The sequence below is a fragment of the Filicampus tigris genome, chromosome 1 (genome assembly GCF_054856515.1).
Source record: "Filicampus tigris isolate MCC_2025a chromosome 1, RoL_Ftig_1.0, whole genome shotgun sequence".
Classification (NCBI taxonomy): domain Eukaryota; kingdom Metazoa; phylum Chordata; class Actinopteri; order Syngnathiformes; family Syngnathidae; genus Filicampus; species Filicampus tigris.
In genome coordinates, this window is record NC_141217.1 from 29,742,584 (window position 1) to 29,763,871 (window position 21,288).

Consider the following 21,288-nt stretch of genomic DNA (forward strand, 5'->3'; position numbering starts at 1 on the left):
GTTCAAGCGTGCCTGTACAAGTTGTTCTCAATTTACGAACGAGTTCCGTTCCTACACTGGCGATGTAACGAGTATCTCGGATATTACCGTAAAAGTCAAAATTGACATAAAATGCTTGGTATAAAAACCCGAAAATACATTAAAATATAAACAAGATGCTGTACTTACCATTACTGCTGAGCGGTGCATGGAGAAAGAGAGGAGGGCGAAAAAGGCAAAGATACTGCCGGCGCGCACAGACTCGATCGAGACACTCTGTGCACGCTCAACCGCAAGGAATGCTGGTCTTTGTAGTACAGGAAGTGCTTGTATGCGGAAGTACGTTGTTTGGCACGCAACCACCGCAAATACACACGCAGAAGTAAACAAGCTCAGAGATTCAGCACAAAAGCACACTTTTGGAGCGAGGAGGAAACCGACTGCTTCATGACTGTGGTGAGTGACATGAATATCAAGTGTTTAATTGACAGTTGAAAGTAACACGCGGAAATGACGTCCATTTCAGTCATGACGCCGTGCGTCACCGTCACAGTTACGGCTATCGGTAACGGTTATTCAAATGACGGAGCAACTCTGTCCACTCATTCATGTTAATAGGATATTCAGAATGTTTCAGAAATAGGAATTTTGACCTTAACCCAAACACTGATTGCATGTAAACGTAGTCACTATGGTGCAAAAGGGAAGAGAAAGAGTCACGGGCGTCGAAACGTTGTAGGTTGCGTACGTCGTAAATCGAGGACTTCCTGTATTTCCTCATTCTGACTTCATGTACACCCCCTTCCCTCCTGCTACTGGGGCATACCATTACAAGAGTGGGAGGGCAACACCACAATCCCTATAACAGAGGCTTCCGTTTTCCCTCGGCCACAGCTGAGGCTTGCAGATTCAGGGTCCTAAAAGGAGACACATTTTGTCCGGCCGGACATGGAGCATGGATGTTCCAATGCCGCAGTGATAATTCCTTATGGTGAGTCTTTCGTTTCATTTCTCAGAGAAGCAGCAAAATGCAAAACAGGGAAGGAGTGAGTTAAGAAAAAAAAATCTAAAAAAAGGTTTGATAAAGGGAAGCAAGGCATGTGAAAGAAGCTAACATTTTCAAATAAAGGAAAGTAAAGATAAGACTCAACACTACAGATGACAGGGAAACACGTGCGGGGGAGTGGTGGCCACTGGGAATTATGGGAATTTTCTGAACTACCAGGCCATCTCCGGGGTTGTTGAATACACCCCCCAACCCACACCAAAGCCCCACTCAATCCCCACCACTCCGCACACCACCATCGATGAATTTGAATCGCCACAGAGTAAAAATAACCTGTCTCACGACGATCTAAACCCAGCTCACGTTCCCCATCATCCGGATCGACAAGAAACCTTAAAGACAAAAACCTTAGTAGACAAGACATTAAATCGGACACAGAAAAACATTTATCATCTGTTTTGAAAATAACTTTTTAAATTACTATTACCATCTATGTTTCATGTTGCACCACTGGATTGAAAAAAAAATCCTAGTCATGAATGTAACCTTCATTAACAGTGCCAATAAAATGCATTCTGATTTTGATGACATCACAAAATTAAATCTAAGCGGAAAAAAGTCAATAAAAACACAGATAATGACACGAGGTAAAAGTTCAGCACCTCGTCGTTCACACCTTCTGTCTCGGGTTGTTTTTCCTCGGCTGTCGTATTTTCTTAAAAGTCATTTTAGTGGAACACAATGGGACCAGACAGGATTGATTTTTATCTTTTGGCAAATTCCTCATGTACTACTGTCAGGTCATTCTGACAGAACAAATACAACAAAAAAATGTTTTGTTTTGTTTTTTTATTGCAGAATCAATCTGCCATCAATGTCAGTATCAATAAAAAAAATGAAAAAATAAAAATATTAATGCCTCTCCAACCCTGGTCTAGCAAACTTGTCTCCTTGGTGTTTCTTTGCACGTGCATCCTTGCGAAGCACAAAACACAGAGCTACAATAGGGCTTGAGGGTAAAACATGTCACCAGCGGCATAGCTTGTGGCAACTTGAACTTTGTCCGCCGTAACTTTGTTGCTCTCTAAGAGTCGTGTGGTTCCTCTTTGCATTATTGGCAGCCTGTTTGGCAGTTGAACGCTGAACAAGCTGAACACACTGTGTTGTCAGCATCCCAAAGAAGGAGAGGGTGAGGCTATTTTTTGGAGGCAGAGTGTTCCAGCGCGGATCCGGTACATGTTGTCCTTGCAAAGTCTCAGCAGAATAGAGATGGTTTGCACTGTTACTAATTGTGCTCTTTGTGCTTCTGTGGCTTCTATTCTGCTTCACCAGTCTTTCCAATGGCCAGTAAAAGTAGGATGCACACTGTCATCATGGGTCGACAAATGACAGTTACCAATGTTATATATATATATATACATTATCATTATTGGAGTAATGCTGATTATGGACGTTTTGCTGTGAACTAGCCATTGATATCACAGTGCACACTGCATGACGCAATCAGTGACATTCTACGATGATTTAAAACAGGCTACTGCACCTTTAAGGTGGGAGAAAGGCACTCCAAAGTGGGTCACAGTAAAAATATCTTCAACAATTATTCATAGGACCCCGCCTTTCTCTAGCATACCTCCGTCTTGCTAAAAAGACAAAAAAACAAAAACTGCATTGCATTGCAGCATAGACAGGGGATAAGCAGAGAGGGGAGACATGAAGGAGAGAGATTTGAGGGTAAAAGGAGGGAAGTGAAAGTACAGTACAGTGTGTCATTTGTTTACTTCTTTTGCCTTGCCTCGTGATGAAACGTGGGTGCAATGTGCAAAAGTATAATGTGCAATGTGTGCCAGGAAAACACTTTGTTTGATGCTTGACGCTCAGTTTTGCATAGGCGGCGTCAGCAGCAAGCCTCCACCAAACACCCAACACTGTGTGCGCCATTGCAGATGACTGCCAAGTGGCTCATTTAAACATGTACCAATCCCATTCTGCTGGGAAAACACATTTGTGGATATATTTCTGTCAGAGGAGAAATTTTACACACTTTGGGTTGCTCCTCCAAGGTCAGATATTACATTTGTTTTAGTCTTTTGATGATTAAAGCGGAATGCCATCAATCTGAAGTTTCAATTGGCTGAGAGGGGGACTGAATTCCATTGCAGCAAACTGAATTCATGGCTGCCAGGTCCCTGTAGAACTGCACTGTAAACCCAAACCTTAATCAGGGTCGGCAGCGAGAGATCAAAGCGGCCTACTCCATCTTTACTCCGAGTGACGCTTATATGTGTGTGTGTGGGGGGGGGGGGGGGGGGCGTGTGTGTGTGTGGGGGGGGTGCGTGTGGTTGCGGGGGTGCGTGTGTTTGTGTGTAAGGCAAGAGTGGGGGTGGAAATGAATGCAAAGTTAAGGGCACAAGGGTTAGGGTATGGGTAGAGGCAACTTGCAGTTTCATCCATCTGCTATGACTTTCTGTGACTTCGGAATATAAATAATGAATATTTACCAAAACATGGATAAATCTAAGTAAACAAAAGGTTCTGAGGAAAACAGAACATTTTATCTTTGAAAAACTTGGGGGCCGGGAGGGGACAACAAATTCAACAAGCAAGACACATCAGCATGTAGGAAAAGAAAAAAAAACTTTACTTAAATAATGATTCAATTAAAATGTGCTGCACATAAAATGTTCATAAAAATCATACCAGGTTTAAAAACAAACTGTTCTTAAAGTGGAAATCAATCCAACATATTTTTTTTCAAGAATATGTTCCCATCAGGCCCACTAGTTGAAACACGGCATTCTGATTAATTTTGTTTGTTTGTTTGTTTAAGTTAAGCAGCAAAATGCACTTGTTTTTAGCCATCTCTGGGGTCGGCCATTTTGTCTTCTGTAGACTGAAAATGACAAAATGGCCGGCCCCCGAGATGGCTAAAAATGAGCGGATTAACACTTATTCCACAAATGCAATATTTATCAGAATGTCCTGTTTCAACTAGTGAGCTTGCATAGAACATATTCTTGAAAAAGAAATGTTTGCGTTGACTTCCCCTACTACTACTACTACTGCTACTTTAATTAAAATGTCAATGCAACTGAACTGTACTTATAAAGGGAAAAAATATGCACTGTACTGGTTGTGAAAAAAAAAATGTTTCAACTATCCGTATGCAGCTCACAAGACTCATTCTAATATGCCGGATTGTATTTCATGTTTAAAATGTTGTAAATTGTATTTGTATGTAATTCAGTGTTGTTGTTGGGTTGGTTTTTTTTCTTCACACTTTGAGAATGACTGGCCTCGAAAAAATTATGTCACTTTTGCCTTTAGTGTATTGTGTTTCCCATGAAAGATTAAACTTTTCAGCCGCCAACATACACTCGTGAGCTATCTGCAACGGAATTGTACACATCTGCAACTCCAATTTGAGAAATCTACAGTTTGAATCTGACTAGTCATAATTTCAGTGATCGATATCTACAACGTAAAGGTACAGTGTGTAGAATTTAGTGCCATCTAGTGGTGAAAAAATACAATGCAACAATCTAGGATCAAAGCGCAAGCATTTTGAAGCACGCGTACGACGGTGCCTCAGAGAGGACACACTTCACAAGCCTACCACCAATTTCTTCAGCAGAGGTGCAGGCAAAATGTCATCAGGTTTCGTGGGTGGGATGTAAATGGACTATTTAATTTGAAAATGTATCAAAGAAAGTAAAGCTGAATGACATTATTAAGACTTGAAAAAAAACATGACAATAATTAAGTTTAAACATGTACTTGAACAGTCTTGTAATATGACATTTGTCAATTTCCGTCAATTGCTATATCTTTTAAATAACTTTTGAGATATTTACTATTGAGTATTCAAATTTGTGTTACCATATCCTTAAAATGGTTACTAATAAATGCTACAACCGTTAGCCAGATACAGAAAAAACAAATATCAAATAAGATGGGCAACTCTGATACCAGAGAACCAATACAATGGCACAACATAAGATAATTCACAAATATATTATTCTGGTATTTCACCACAAATAATTTAACATTTCAAAACTTTATTTTTTTAACACATAGGCTGGGTCAAACATTTTGACTAAAAGAGGATCTCAACAATTCATGGATTTGATAGTCTCCCTGTCGAGGAGGAGGAGGAGCCGTGTCACGTGTGGTAAAATAGGCTGTTAGATGTGATCATCATGGCGTTGTAGATCGTGCATGCCGGACAGTCGAAATAAATAAAATAATGAGCTTATGTGGTGCTTGTTGACATAATTCCGCCATGGGAAGAAAAGAGTTCTGAGGTGCGATCGGAACGAAGTTTTTTTTTGTGCCTTACTTTCGACTTCTTCTTTATCGAAGTGAAGTGCAGCAAATTATTTTTCGAACCGCGTCTCCTTTCCTTCGGCTCCAAAGCAGCTGTATTTTACAACACGCTGACACGCAGGCAGCGCTAAAGTGCACAATATAGACGTTCCACCAACTGTTTGTCATTCATTTATCCATCCATCCATCCATCCATCCATTTTCTATGCCGCTTAATCCTCACGAGGGTCGCGGGTGTGCTGGAGTCTATCCCAGCGGTCTTCGGGCAGCAGGCGGGGTACACCCTGAACCGGTTGCCAGCCAATCAGAGGGCAAACAGAGACAAACATTCACACTCACAATCACACCTCGGGGCAATTTTAGAGTGTTCAATTAACCTACCATGCATGTTTTTGGATTGTGGGAGGAAACCAGAGTAAACCCACGCAGGCACGGGGAGAACACGAAAACCCCGCACAGGAAGGCCGGAGCCGGAATCGAACCCACAACCTCTGAACAGTGAGGCGGACATGCTAATCAGCCGCTCCCTCATTCATCTATATGTCATGATTTACATTTAAATATACTCGCAACAGAATTTTAATAAACAAAATACCTTTATCAGACACTCGAGCAGCGAGTAATAATCATTTTATAGTCGATGATGTCATAGCCACAGCGCAACAAAACGCAATCCGTCAAAATGGCTGGTCTCGCAGTTGTAATAGTCTTAGTGCTGACGAGAACCAGAGGGCGGGAGCACATTACGCCAGTTTTGAAATTGCTGCATTGGCTCCCTGTGTGTTTCAGGATCGATTTTAAAGTACTTTTATTAGTTTATAAATGTGTTAATGGTCTTGGGCCATCTTATTTATCTGATTTGCTTTTATCATACCAGCCCTCGCGGATCCTGAGGTCCTCTGGCGCCGGCCTTTTATTTATTCCAAGGGTGAGGACCAAAATGCATGGCGAGGCTGCATTCAGCCATTTTGGTCCTCACCTTTGGAATAGCCTGCCAGAGGATGTCAGGTCTGCAGAGACTGTTGATATTTTTAAGAGGAAGCTCAAGACACACCTTTTTAGTTTGGCTTTCAACAACTTTTAAATAATTTATCTCTTCTTTTGATTGAAGATAATTCTATGTTTTGCTTTGAATGTTTTAAAGCACTTTGAGTTGCATTTTTATGTATGAAAAGTGCTATATAAATAAAATGTGATTGATTGATTGATAGTGTTAAACATATAAAGGACCAAGTATTGTAAAAACAATCACATGTTCTGCCTGTAATTAAAATCTTTGTTGTTGTAAGCATTTATAGGGATAAAAAAAGATGTTATTTTATTCATTATATTACTTAAAATAACCAGAAAAGAATCACCCGAGTAATCGGTTATCAGCACTTTTTTCTGTCAAATATCAGAATCGGCATCCACCTAAAAGAAAATGCATATTGGTCGGGCACAAATGAGTGTGCCATGAGAAATTGTCCAATTTCACTTAACTCATTCAATGCCATTGACAAATGTACAGTGCAGCCATACAATCCCAGCAACGTATTTCTATTTTTTTTCAAACATTAGGGTAAAAGAGGGTATGAAAAATGCCCGGCAGTGAATGAGTTAGTGAATTAGTTCAAAAATTATTTCCCACAAAAAAATGTATCTATGTGGAACTATCAATGCCGGTGACATAGTGAAGGGCAGAACAATTATGTTCTTCCAGTAGATGGCATAATGGACAGAACTAACCTGTTAATCCACTTTTTGTGATATAGTGGTGCCTTCAGATGTGAGTTAAATGCATTCCGTGACAATGTTCGTAACTCAAAACACTTCGCAAATCATTTTTCTCCATTGAAATGAATAATAAGAATGCCATTAATCTGTTCCTGCCTTCCCCCAAAAACTAAACAAAATGTGTTTTTAAATAATAATAAAAAATAGCACTCCTTAATATTGTACTTTCTAAAAACCTACAGTAATTACATACTTCGATAGAATGTAAAGAATTAAACGTTTTTGCTTGTTTTTTGTGACATTTTTTTTGCTTCCATTCAATGAACACTGCGCTGCTCCTTCTGGTGTGCACTTTGGCAACCTGACGGCAGAAGAGTACATATATACTGACATACATGGAGCTCGTTGAAATTAGTCAGTTAGACACAATAAATTTGTTGTTCTTCACAGAGGATAAAGATGATATGCCTTTGAGTACAATATGGGTCTGCCTGTGTTTCTCCACCATTTGTGTTCAAACATCCGTTTCTTAAAGATTTATAACACCGCAACATCATTGCTATTGTTAGCCTGTCTGAGGAATTTTGTATTGTTTATTAGCATTAAGCTAAACAAGGCAAAGCTTTGTGGTTATCTTAAATACACATGTAATTATTTGTCTTTATGTTTAGTTTGACATTAAACTTTAACTGTGAGTTACATTAACCAGCTTGAAGCCTCTTTTATAAAAAAGTATATTCATTATTATTATTAATTATCATACAGTCTTTGAATCTCAATTTGTTGCTCACAAGTCAGAGCAAAAAAATGCCAGAACACCAGCTCCTATCTTGGAAAAATTAATAAGTCAGGTCACTTATATGTTAAGCACCACTGTATCTTGTGGGACATTGTGGCGTGAGATTTTTTTTGACTGAAAATGTAAGTGCCTTGGGAAACATTGAAATACACCACAACCGGAACTCGCACTACTGTGATGTATATATATATATATATATATATATATATATATATATATATATATATATATATATATATATATATATATATATATATATATATATATATATATATACATATTTTTTTTTTTTTTAATTATTTTATATTTATTTTTTATTTTTTTTAATGAAAATGAACGGGGGCGCCACTGCAGGATGCAGCACAGCAACATTTGCAAAGGTATGAGCACACGATGTTCCTGTCAAGCATGACGCCAAATTCCGAGCAATATAGAAAAGGCTCTTCTGCCACTTGGTGGACTTCGGATAGCACTGCATTAAAGACAGTCGACAGCTATGTGCTCAAATGTTGGCCAACAGCCCTCGTGTGGCAGCTGTGGTTGCAGTTGCCATGGTGACACTGGTTCGCATTGAACAGGCTTTCAAAGCATCATGTATTTTTAGTTGGTATGTTGACCATTTTGTGATACTTGTAGCCTTTGGTGCTTTGTCCGGCAGGAATAAAGGGAACGTATAACCGGACAACACCAATTCAAGCACACTTCAAGTTCAACTAAGTCGTGATTGCATTATGCAGCTGGTAATGGTAAATTTGCCAAGTGGTTGCCGATTGGCTGGCAATCAGTTAAGGGTGTCCCCCGCCTACTGCCTGAAGTCAGTTGGGATAGGCTCTAGCACGCCCGCAACCCTTGTGAGGAGAAGCGGTTCGGATAGTAGATGGATGGATGGATGGATGGATGGATGGATGGATAGATAGATAGATAGATAGATAGATAGATAGATAGATAGATAGATAGATAGATAGATAGATAGATAGATAGATAGATAGATAGATAGATAGATAGATAGATAGACACCTTCATCCAGAAGAACATTTGTCAGGAAAGAGATCACTGATGTCAGACTTGAAAGTTGTTGAACATCATAATCTTCTACTCATGGCCTTTAAACTACCTGAAGTCAACACAGTTAAACCTATATCACTCTCCAAACCGTCTGCAATCAATCGATTTTTGTTGATGAGATCCATTGTTGATAGTAAATGGTCTTTCACTTGAATAGTGCTTTTCCACTTATAGGAATGTAGTTCACATGTTCTCCTGTTCTTCTGCTGGGTCTCTCCATCACTTCCTCCCACAGTCCAAAAACATCAAGTACCACTCAGGGGCGGAGCCATGGGTGGGCCTGGGCGTGCACATGAGGCCTACCAAGATTGACAGACTGCCCACCCCGTGAGATTCATGAAAAAAATATATACTTTGAAATTTCTTGTAAATTATTACTAAATTATTTTTGAATTTGTGTTTTGTTGTGTGTTTTTATTTCATTGAATATTAATAATGCCATAATTGTAGTTGCCTAAGGAAGAGCCGAACTACATATTAATTAGTTTGTCATTTTATTTGAATATACTATGGATTGTGCCCAGTGAGAGAAATATTCAGGCCCTGATTTTACCATGCCCACCCAATAACTACGTTCTGGCTCCTCCCCCGGTACCACTAAACATTCTCTTGTACTTGTCACTGAAGACCCTAGATTGCCCCTTTGCGTAAATGTTTGGTATATATATGTCAGTAGTGCAATAGACAGATGAAACGCCAACCTTAAATATGATAATACACGGTTTGCTTTTTGTTTGTGTTTTTGCATCAGACGGACAGGCGGACGGATAGATGGATGGAGAGCGTGACCGAGAGATCGACAGACAGACTGATGTATCATTATCACCACTAGATGGCATTGGACTCTCAAATTTGCCAAAAGCTGGCACACTATTTGCTTCCAGTCTGTGATCCAATCACCAATCTAACAGCAGAGGTGTTGGATCTGTGATTACTAGTCTGCGGACGTGGAGGAGATAAAATAGTGTCTCGATAGATTTGCCAAACTAGGACTAAACAAAACACCAAAACCAGAAGAACATGTTGCCAATCCTCAGTAGAATGTTGCTTTACCTATGTACGACCACTAGTTTGTTGTTGCTGCGTGGATCCAACTGCTTTAGGTCAGTTATCACCAAAGCGCTAACCAATGTAGAGCTAGCGACCTACGAAGCAGCAGACTTTTCAGCTACAGTACAAGCCACCTCACGGCGTGCTGGCACCACAAAACACCATCGATCTAACTCCTGTGCTTTGCTGTGCAGTCAGCAGTTCATTGTTTCACTTGGCTGCAGTAATTCTTCATCGTCATCGTCAATTAAAGTCCTTTGGAGTGATATATTCATGAGTTTAAACTATCCATATCAACAATTATAATCACTTTTAAGGTGTCAGTGTCAGTTATTTGTGGAAATAAAACACGATACACGTACAGGCTCACTATACTCCAGGAGTGCACTGCACATGCGTTTAGAAGTGATAAAGCACTCTCCTCATTCTCTCTACTCGTGCTGTGTCAAAGAAGCTGTGATTGGACTTAACTTGAATAAAAAGTTAAAATGTATAGACTCGAATGTACTGAAGTAAGCATTATTTTGTATTGTCAGTTATATACTGCATAATGGCATTCATGTATGAAAGCATTTCCTGCCAGAAAATGTAATTATTTTAACCAAAACCCTTTTCACTTTCTGTCGTACCTAACCAAAAGGTAGATTGCAGTTTGTTGACAGTGATAGCACTGAAGTGGTTGTACATGTTGCATTTCGGAATGTTTTTTTTTTTTTCAAAACCAAGAAGCTTGAGAGACTTTTTGAACACCTTATGAATAATAACATCAAATAAATAATAAAACTCACCAGTGTATAAAGACTGTCTGTGTGTGTTTGTGTGTTTATCCACCCTGTTCAAAGAACAATTTTGAATGGGTGCAGGCAAAATTACAAAATGAAACTGACACAATAATGGAAAACGTTTTCAGTCCGCCGTAGATTAAAAAACAAATCTTTACTGTGATTCATTCTGGAATCTAGCTCATTTAACAATTGTCAATAAGGCAGTGGATGGGGAATATCTTGCTTCTCCCAATGTTACATCATTTTTGTCAATACTCTCTGCTATGCATTGCTCTATTGCAGCTGTCCCTGTTTTTTGCCTTAAAGTCAACCCAAACATATTTTTTCCACAATATGTTAGGCCCACTAGTCTAAACAAAGCATTCTGATTAGTATTGCGTATGGGAAATCCACCCGTTTTTAGCTAGCTCAGGGGGCAGCCATTTTGGCACTTCTCTTGACTGACAATGACATTGAAGTTGTTTAGGGTTCAGATAATGACCAATCATGGCACAGCTTTAGAAGACAGGTGAGCCGTGATTGGTCGTTATCTGAGCCCTGAGCAACTTGGATGTCATCCTCAGTTGACAGAGGTGACAACATGACGTCCCCTGAGATGGCTGAAAGTGGGTGCATTTTGCTGCTTAATTTATATTCCACAAAACCAATATTAATCAGAATGGCGTATTTCAACTAGTGGGCCTGCATCTAACATATTCTGGAAAAAAAAATGTTTGGGTTTGACTTCCACTTTCAGTCTTCTGAATCTCAGTAGCTTAAATCAATCAAGATGTGACCTCTCTTAGTAGTTATAAAGAAATACTTAAGTGCAGATGCCTGAAAAATCGACTTAAGTACAGTAACCAATTGTTTGTACTTCGTTTCTTCCCACATCTGCACGTGCTCAATTCATAAAATGATCACGAATGCGGGCTACGCCTATATGTGTCACTTTAAGTTACAATGACCACACAGCTGACGACTGGAGAAGAGCCGCTCGAGTTAATGAAACGCTCGCCCTGATTGGTCGATCGAGTAATCCCAGCGGGCCTGGCGCGCGCCTACTAACGCGTGCGCGGGGCAGGACGCGAGCCTCACTTTGCCCAAGGCGAGGGAGGGCGAGAGAGGCGCGGGAAGCAGAGCACACCATCGTCCGCCGAGTACACTTGGACAAGTTTGATCCCAAGTTGCTGTTGTTGGTTGTTGTGGAGGCGGAGGTGGTGGTGGTGAGCTATGCGCGCAGCAGCGAGGAGCTGTGCGCACGTGTAGACGCTTCACACTCCACACAGCTTCCTTCTTCAAGAGTCACTACAGAGGCGAGGAGAGGGGCAAAGCGGGACGGCGTGTTGATTCCAGTTCCAAAAGGAAACGGGACGTAAAAGGCTTTCCCCCCTTTCTTTTGGGAGCGAAAATGAACGCCAGCGACGAGAACCTGCTCAAGTCCATCAGCAACGACGCGCTCCTCGACCTGACGCAGCGCTACGGCCAGTCAGCCTTCGGCTTCGGCACCGGCCACGGTCCCGGAGCCCCCGGCCGCTTCCCGCTCACGCCAGCCGCCGACTTTCTCAGCGGGCAGACGGCCAAGTCCAACGAGAGCGGCGGGGAGCACACCAGCGACGACGAGGACGCCTTCGACTCGCTCGAGTCGCGGAAAAGAGGCGCGTCCTTCGGGGACGACAAGCCCGGGGGTCCCCTGGCCAAGAAGTCCAAGGAACAGCGCTCCCTGCGGCTTAGCATCAACGCCCGCGAGAGGAGGAGGATGCACGACCTGAACGACGCGCTGGACGGCCTGAGAGCCGTCATCCCCTACGCCCACAGCCCGTCGGTGAGAAAACTCTCCAAAATAGCCACTCTACTCCTGGCCAAGAACTACATCCTCATGCAGGCTCAGGCTCTGGAGGAGATGCGGCGGCTGGTGGCCTACCTCAACCAGGGACAGAGCCTCACGTCGCCCATCCCCGCCGCCCTGGCGCCCTTCGGCCAGGCCGCCGCCGTGTACCCCTTCTCGGGCTCGGCTCTGGGCAGCTGCGCCGAGAAGTGCTCCAACTTCTCGGCAACCCCGTCGACTCTGTTCAAACATTGTAACGACAAGCCTTGATTCGCTCCCGCTCTCTTCTCCGAACTTTTTGACTGCGTGCTACATCTTTCTGTCCCTCACTACTTTTTTTTCAAATCATGCTTTGAGAAACTTGTGCATAATTCTGATCAAGTGATGCTGCGATGTCTCGTCTTGATTTAACGAACGCCGCGCGCGTTGGTTATAAACTATTGGCCTTGTCACTTTCTTGCCGGCAGTCCACGTTCAAGAATTATCAATTTGATCCCTTTCCCCCTTCAATTTGTAATCTATGCAAACCTCAACAACAATCCAGCGAGTAAAATGTCATTTAATTTTCATTTCAAATTTTACTGAAAGTAGGGCAGGATTTCCCTTTATGATGTTTTGATGCCTAATCATTTTTTCCCTCCAGAATATTGACGACCTTTTATTCTTCAAGGTCTTGCACGTATCACACGATTGTATTGTACAACTGTGGGGGGAAAGCCCAACTGTACAAACAACATTTATGGCCTGCAAGGAAAAACGTTTTTTTTGGGTTGTGTCGCAAAAATTAATTTAATAAATTGTTTACATGTGTTTATAATTAAAATCATATCTATATGCTCGGACTTGCTCTAATTCATTTTAACCTTACTTCCAGCTCTTTTTTTCTCTGATTTTGCCCAATCTCAATAATAAATACACACTTGAAATGTCTGCATTAACGAGTCAAGTATTATTAATTAAAAAAAATAATAATACTAATGACGATCCTATTCCTTCACCTGCTGATAAAATTATCATTGTTTGAGTGACTCTCCTTAATGAGTTGGTCAACTTTGCTTTCTTGCATGAGAAGCCTCCTGACATGAAGAGATTGGTCCAAACGAGCTCGGCGGGGCTGGTGGGGCCACTTTGGCACGCCGAGGGTCAGTGGCACTGAGGGGGGGAGAATAAGAGAAGAGCCGCCTGGGGCCACCCAGGACCTGTCTCTGGGGATTTGGTTGATTGCAGGCAGCTCCCTGCGTGGCGGCCTCTTACACCCCGGACAGCATATTAACACGATTTCAGCTCCTGTCTGCCCGCCCGCCCCACTTCATGCGGACAACGTTGCAAGGCCATACTGCTTTCTTGCTTGCATATCGGCGTCTGGGGTGGAGTTCGGAAAACACCTATAGATAGTAACCTCGCATTTAAGCACTTTTTCTTGGGTGATTTATTTGGTTTCATTGCAATTATTTGCGACCTGTGACTACACGCATATTGCTCCATTTTGGCCAAATCTGTATAGAAAAACGAATTTGTAATCATTTGACATTGCATTCATATATGCTTGATAATTGTGTTGCATTTATAAGGATTTAATGAAGGATGGTTTAACATGCAATAGTCATTTCGTTTTGAAATTCCACGTGCAGTAATATCCCTGCATTGCGGAGTTAACGTTCTAGTCCTATACCAGTGATATGTGAAATTCAAATACAAATACAAATGCCCTCTTTGAATGCACCCTGTAGGCATGCTTTAATACCCTTTTACAGTACTTCACGGTTTTTTAAGTTCTTAAAACACACTTTAACATTTGATTCATAATTCCATAGTGGCATTTTGAGCATTTTTTTTCCAATTGTGCACATCTCTGTTGAGCCAGTGTACCATATTCCTAATTGCAGACTTGGCAATCTGCGTTATTTGCAGAACTGTTGTTGATTGGTTGATTCTTTATTTCAATCCTCACAAATTTATAAACTAACAGTCAACAACATATGTCAACAAAAGGAACTAATAGCTGATTGATCAGTATTCAATCCACACTACTCGACACTTTGGAGTGCTCAAGACTCTGCATCATTTGCACAATTGCCGTTGTATCATATGCTGCACACAAACAGTATAAACAATAGATGAAAAAAAAAATACAACAAAAAACATGAAATAACAGGACAGTGAAAACTTGGCTGTGATTAAACAGATATTTACTGCTTTGTACTGAGCGGTTCTCAATATATTACACAAGACATTCAGTCAGGAAAGTCTCCCTTTCTGCAATTTAGCAGCATGTCACAACAACAGCCCCCCCATGGCATCTTAAGTTGCCCCCTCTGATGACATGTATCTTGTCAGGAATGTGATCTGACAAATACTGCATGCCCATGATGCCCTGGCAATGCGCTCCTGCATCGCTAGATTGCCTTATTGTCCCAAATAAGATTGTTGCCCTTTTTTAGTAAAAAGAGATACCATACTTTCCTGCTATGTGCAGTAGGCCTCGGGGAAATGTAAATGCCTGTTTTCCACTCAGTATGTCAGTGGTTGTTTCTGGACATTTTACATCTACGCAGTCATTTCAAACATTTTAGCCAGACAGTAAGTTGACGCGTGCACATAATTATCGCAAAATGTATTTGTTTTATGTCATACTCATAAATTTGCTTGATGAATAATAACTTGATAATTGCAGTCACTTTTTTCCATTTCAAGTGTATTCATCTGACTGTTTGATTTGATGATATTTTTACTGATTGTTCTCCAGCGCTTTGTTCATCTGAATGCCATTAATAAATGATTGCTGTGAAAATGCATAACATGCAAAAAAAATAAACACAGCAGTCATTCCAGTTGCAACAATTAATAGATTCATCAACAACTATTTTGGTAATAATGGTTGAAAGACTTTAACTTAACTTGTTGGGGGGTTGGGGTACAGACGGCGGGCGCCACATGCCGAAAACTATTCATCGACGGGGGAGGGGGCTGGGGGGTAGGTCGGCCGTCACACGGTTCGACCGAACCCAGAAATAGACCGGCCGTCTGGGAAAATTCCGACATTTTCCCAAATTCACAATAACCACCATGCCTCAGACTGCACTTAACGCTTAAAACAGTCTTTTCAGTTGGCAAACTTCAAACTATTAATTACTGACATTTATGGGAACAATGTCAGTTATCAACAAAGCAAGCAAGTTGTTTGTCCCAAAACAATTTGCTGAGTTGTTATTAGTTATATCTTTAAATTGGGGTTCAATACAATGGACAACACTTTTGTAAACTCTTATTTTTTTTGTTGTGAAATGCGGGAAAACCAACTTTCACAAAAGCAAAAACTTGAAAAATATAATTAAACGGCCCAACTTGAAAATGTATCAAACTTTGTATCACTCAATTTTTTTTTTATTTTTTTTTTAGCGTTGCACTAATAGCACTAAATACCCCAAATGAAAACTGCATCCACACTTTGTACCACATTCATGCTCATAATTAGTTAGTGCATATAAAATGAAGTGCTTTAGCAGCAGAATAGGACAGAATGGCACTGAAACTGGTATGAGTGCAAAAACTATTACACATGAACAAGACACTCATTGTCTGACGGAGTCTTCCCGCCGCAGACCAGCAGCCCGGTCGGTGCACTCGCCTTCTGCCGACAGCCCAGCGTGGTGCACGAGTATACGGACAGACTGTGCGATGTCTGTAAACATTTGTGTTTGCTCCCAGTGGGATGGAAAGAGAGTGATTTCATTAGCATGGCTCCCAGCTTTGAGGTATGTTTGTGTGCTTTTCTCCAAGCCGATGCTATAGTACTAAAACCATATGCCCTTAAGTGCGTACCTCTGCCTAATGCTTCTGACAGCGCTGTTTTCTCTAATTAAGTTCTCTTCATGTGCGAGCTTATGTGTCTGAAGCGCGTTGTAGCACTCCACGTCACACACACACACATACACACACACTGTACCAACAACAACTGCGGGCCTGCAAGGAAAATAAGCGTGCTTCAGCTCCTATTATGCTTACCATGTAGGACCAAAGGGGTTTGAAATATTGCTATATTTTTATTCAAATGACAAACTAGTTGCAGCTTAATTATGTGGGGGTTTTTTTGTATGCTGGTTATGAGCGCAGCGCTGAGGTCGAGGTGAGATGAAGACAGTCACATAGGGCCTGTGCAACTTTTCCCGAGTGACGTCACGCTCCTTCACCCCCCCCAGCCCCGCCTTGTCGGAAGGGATGAGCGGGTGAGTCAGTCGGTTCCGAGGAGCCATGTGATTCGGGGCGACGTTGCTGCGAGTGCAGTGAAACAGGTCGGGGCCCTTCATTGGTTCATCTAAGTGGGGGGATGTCTAGTTGCATGTGCCCATGTGCAGTGTGTTTGTGTGTGTGTACGTGTGTGTATGTGTGTGTGTGTGTGTTCATTTGGCCACAGAGCCGCTAAACACGGCAGCTGGGCAAAGCGTTTTGCCGACTGCCACAAGGCACCTGACACCATGCGTAGTAGGCCTAGACAGTGTGGTTGCGGACGGGACTAAATTAGGCTGAGTGGGAGAGAGCTGAGTAGGACAGTGCGCTAGTGGGTGACAATGCCATTGCTGAGTGTCACATCCTACACGTACAGTGGATATAAAAAGTCTACACAACCCTGTTCAAATGTCGTTTTTTATATATATTTTTAAAAAAAAAGAGTCCAAGACAATTGAAAATCTTTACTCACTGTTAAAACCGATAACTTGCTCAACTCAATTCAAAAACGTTTTCCCATCTTTCCCATACAGGAAGTAAAAATAACAACTGAGTTAAGGGGATTGCATAATTGTGCATGCTCTCTTAGAATTGGGGATGTGGCTGGGTTCTGAATGAACCAGTCACATTCAAATGTATGCCAAATAAGGGCCAGCACACACCTGCCTCCATCTAAAGTGCCTCTGGTTAACCTCAAATAACTTTCAGCTGTTGTCATTGGCTGTTCCTGACATTGTTTTCTGTCCAGCAGAAGCTGGAAGGTTTTGTGCTAACACTGACCGCTATTTGGAACGGTTCATAATTCTCACCACCTGGACTGAGAAAAAACAGCTCCAACTACCACCACCATGCTTCGCTGTAGTTACCAGAGGTTGGCATTTTGCTAAAGTTTGCAGGTTCATCATTCACCATCTGTCATCCGTCAGTCCGTCTATTTGTCAAGCTGAACCAAACTGTAATCGTCTGTCGGTCAATCCGTCAATAAACATCAAAGGTCCGCCAATCCGTCAATCGTCAATCCAGGAAAAAAAAGGGGTCCAACAATGAAAAATCCATCCATCCATCCATCCATCCATTATCTGAACCGGTTTAATTAAAATGTAAATGGAGCACTATGTATCATCAAAACATGAAGTGAAGCTTGATGGTAGCAACTTCATGCTTTGGCGCTGTTTTCTTCAGTTGGATCCGGGGACTTGGGCAACACGAAGAGAATTGTGAACAGTTCCTAATAGCTGTCAGTGTTAGCACCAAAACCTTCAAACTTCTACTAGAAAGAAAAAAAGTCTACTAGAATAGCTGACAGTCCAACAGAGGTGTGCAGACCTTTAATATACATTTTAGATGCTCTTTGTGATCAGTTGAGAGCTGTCATGACTTGTCTCCACTGAAGGCCTTCCTCACCCTTTTGTTGAACGCGCTCTCAGATGTGCCTCTCTGCCCCCCCCCAACACCACCACCACCACCACCACCATTCTGTTGCCACGCTTATCACTCTTCTCCATTTAGCTTGTAGTTTTGACAAAGGATAGGAGATGACAAACGGGGGCATCCGTTACTGTAGTGATGCCTAATCTCTGTAATGGCCTCACAGATACTGGACTGGTGGTGAGCAAACACACACACACACGCACACACACCTCAGCTAGCTGGACAAGCATACATGTAAAGCCCTGAGGTCAAGTCTCATCTTTGTGCTCAGCCGTTTGTACACACTGTAACCCCCTTCCCTCTCATAGACAGCTCTGTGTCTCCTTCTCTGCCCCCCACCCACCACTCACACACACACACACACACCCACGTACACGCATACTTAGAGGGACCAGCACCAGGTTTCCTGTTCTGCACCAGCTGAGCAGTACCCTGATTTTGTGGGGAGCAGGGAGAGCTCGTTATCCTCATTAATTAATGACAAAAGCGATGTAATTGGCCATCAATAATCCTCCATGTGGAGACAGTATGACAGGCAGACACGCTTCTAAACACACACACACACGAGCACAAAATGTTCATCCTCATTTTTGCGTGTCTCTAATGATCCACTTGAATAACGAGACCAGCTTGTATTATATGCAAGTAAAGCGACGTGTATTTTTATGACTTAAACGAACTAAAAGTGTGCACCTCGACTGTTTAATTCTTATTTTGGCATCGGAGGTTCCGCTGGGCTCGAGCCGCAGCACCAGGCAGCAACATGCTGTACAGTCCCACTACCCCACCTCCTCCCTCCCATCCACAACTCCTTCCTCACATCTGAATGAAAAGACAAGATTAATAGCAGTTCCTGTCGCCGACTAGTCTAATTAAAAGTGTCGGAACATGCGCGTGGCCAAGGATCAGTGGCTTTTAATGAGGGGTTTGTTGGCTGATTTGGGCCTCATTTTCTGCTTAATAAGGCCGGTTTAAAAAGTAATTTTGCTGGCATGTGACTCCTTTAAACCTGCTCATTATCAATGAGAGTGCTTCACTTAAGTACTTCAGGAAGAACGCTGTGTTTAATTAATATTGTGCCGCGCACGTGGATTAGCTGACAGTCCGCAATGGCTCGAGCTCGAGCAAACTCAGCTTAGGAGCGAAAATTGATGAAGAACTTTCAAGGACACTGATTTCATTAAGCACCTTCATTACGGCCCAAATAACTCTTCGTGTCATTCCGCTGATTCAGTCCCACACAGTCACACAGACGTACCCACGAAATAATTCTGAGGAGTGATAAAGGAGGGATAGACAGATAGATAGATAGATAGATAGATAGATAGATAGATAGATAGATAGATAGATAGATAGATATATAGATAGATAGATAGATAGATAGATAGATAGATAGATAGATAGATAGATAGATAGATAGATAGATAGATAGATAGATAGATAGATAGATAGATAGATAGATAGATAGATAGATAGATGGACAGATAGATATGCATCCTCGATTGAGCAGCCGCCACTGGATGCTCAACTTCTCGATTGAGCTCACTCCCTGAGCTGTGCAATAATTGTTTTGCATTTATTAGTTTCTATTTTCCTTCTTGTTTCTCTGCCAGAGTTGACCGACGGAGCTTTAAAGGTCAAGCAGTTTAAGGGCTTGAGAGCATTGTAGCAACTTTCACTTTGCACCAGGAACCCACCCACCCACAACAAGTAGAAGGCTTACGGTTTCTTCATCCCATTGTGATAATCTTCTTAGCCCCGCCGACTGTGCTGTTCAATATGAAGAGAGCAGAGCAGAGCCGGACTTGAGGGGCTTTAAGTGTCCACGGGCTCAGTTGCTGGGATTTTCCTCTCTCTAGGACCAATTACCTCACGCAAAACGCTACGACACGAGGATCCTGTATTTTCCATCCTTTTATTTTGATTTCTTATGCTAAACCGGCTCAGTCACAAAGCAGTGTTGTTTTGCCTTTTTGTCCCAGTCGTTCCTGTCAGTATCAATACACAAATAGATATCAATGCAGTGCTGTCGCTGTGAGAGTGTGCAGATGTGCGCTTGAGTTTGACTTTAGGGCTGGGCAATATGATTGAAAAGTATGTCACTGTATGAGGAAAAGCAAGGCAGCTTTATTGATATAGCACATTTCATAAACAAGGAAACTCAATGTGATTGGAGATGACAACACCCACTGTAAAGCATAAATGCATTTTAAAAAGGGTAAAGCATGTAAAATATATCCACATTTCATACTGGTCAATATTGATAATAATATGGCTGAAAAATATTTCAAAGTATAAGAATTTTATATCAGTCAATATTGATAATTATTGATTTTTTTAAACCTATTTTAAATCAGAACAACAATTACATTGATTAAAGGTTACATTTCTCCAAACGTTTACACATTATTTTCTGTCTCTTTTGCAAAAATGCCACTGTGTATGGCATACGGTTGTACTATGGGAGAAACGCAACAAGCACATTTTTAATTTTCTCATATAAGGTAAGTCTCTGAGTCCTACTTAAATATCCGTCTGCATCATGTTGTCGGACCCATCAACAATGAAATGAAAGCAAAGCCCATCAGAAAAAAAAAATGCTGCAAATGTAAACCTAACCTCACAATTCACAATATTGAGGTAATATATTCTTAATCTTCGATGCAAACAGTCAAGTTAGTTCTTTGAAAGGCTCCCATTACTCCATGCAGGGAACATGAACTGATAACAGTGTTTTCAGCCCCCAAAAATAACAGAAGTTGTCAGTAACAGTGGCAACATAAGATGGCTCCCCTTGGGGTTAGGATGCACAATATAATCTTATTGCAAGAGTTGTACTGAGTTGACTGCTCATTAACTGTATTTGAATGAAGTTCAATAATAATAATAATAATGATGGAGGCACGGTCGACTGGTTAGCACGTCCGCCTCACAGTGCAGAGGTCATGGGTGGAGTTATGACACGTGAATGCGTGTGAATGGGTTTTCTCTGGGTACTCTGGTTTCCACATTACAAAAACATGCATGGTAGGGTGATTGGACACTCTTAATTGCCCCTAGGTGTGATTGTGAGTGTGTATGTTTGTTTGTCTCTGTG

At 41.7% G+C, this 21,288-nt stretch overlaps 1 protein-coding gene and 1 long non-coding RNA gene across 2 annotated transcripts; both read left to right on the top strand.

Annotated features, from left to right (window-relative positions):
• Positions 1-331: 331 nt before the first annotated feature.
• Positions 332-10,603, top strand: LOC147153495 (uncharacterized). The gene is made up of 3 exons (XR_015088606.1): positions 332-435; positions 874-970; positions 9,643-10,603. It is a non-coding gene; the product is annotated as an uncharacterized LOC147153495 (long non-coding RNA).
• Positions 10,604-11,778: 1,175 nt separating this feature from the next.
• On the top strand, positions 11,779-13,463 carry bhlhe23 (basic helix-loop-helix family, member e23). The gene has a single exon (XM_086030947.1). It carries the CDS (start codon positions 12,117-12,119, stop codon positions 12,801-12,803), a length of 687 nt encoding a protein of 228 aa, XP_085887073.1. The 5' UTR covers positions 11,779-12,116; the 3' UTR covers positions 12,804-13,463.
• Positions 13,464-21,288: the final 7,825 nt, after the last annotated feature.

What these genes read in the sequence shown, in the direction of transcription:
- bhlhe23 (XM_086030947.1), top strand. Translation starts at nt 12,117, where the DNA reads ATGAACGCCAGCGACGAGAACCTGCTCAAGTCCATCAGCAACGACGCG.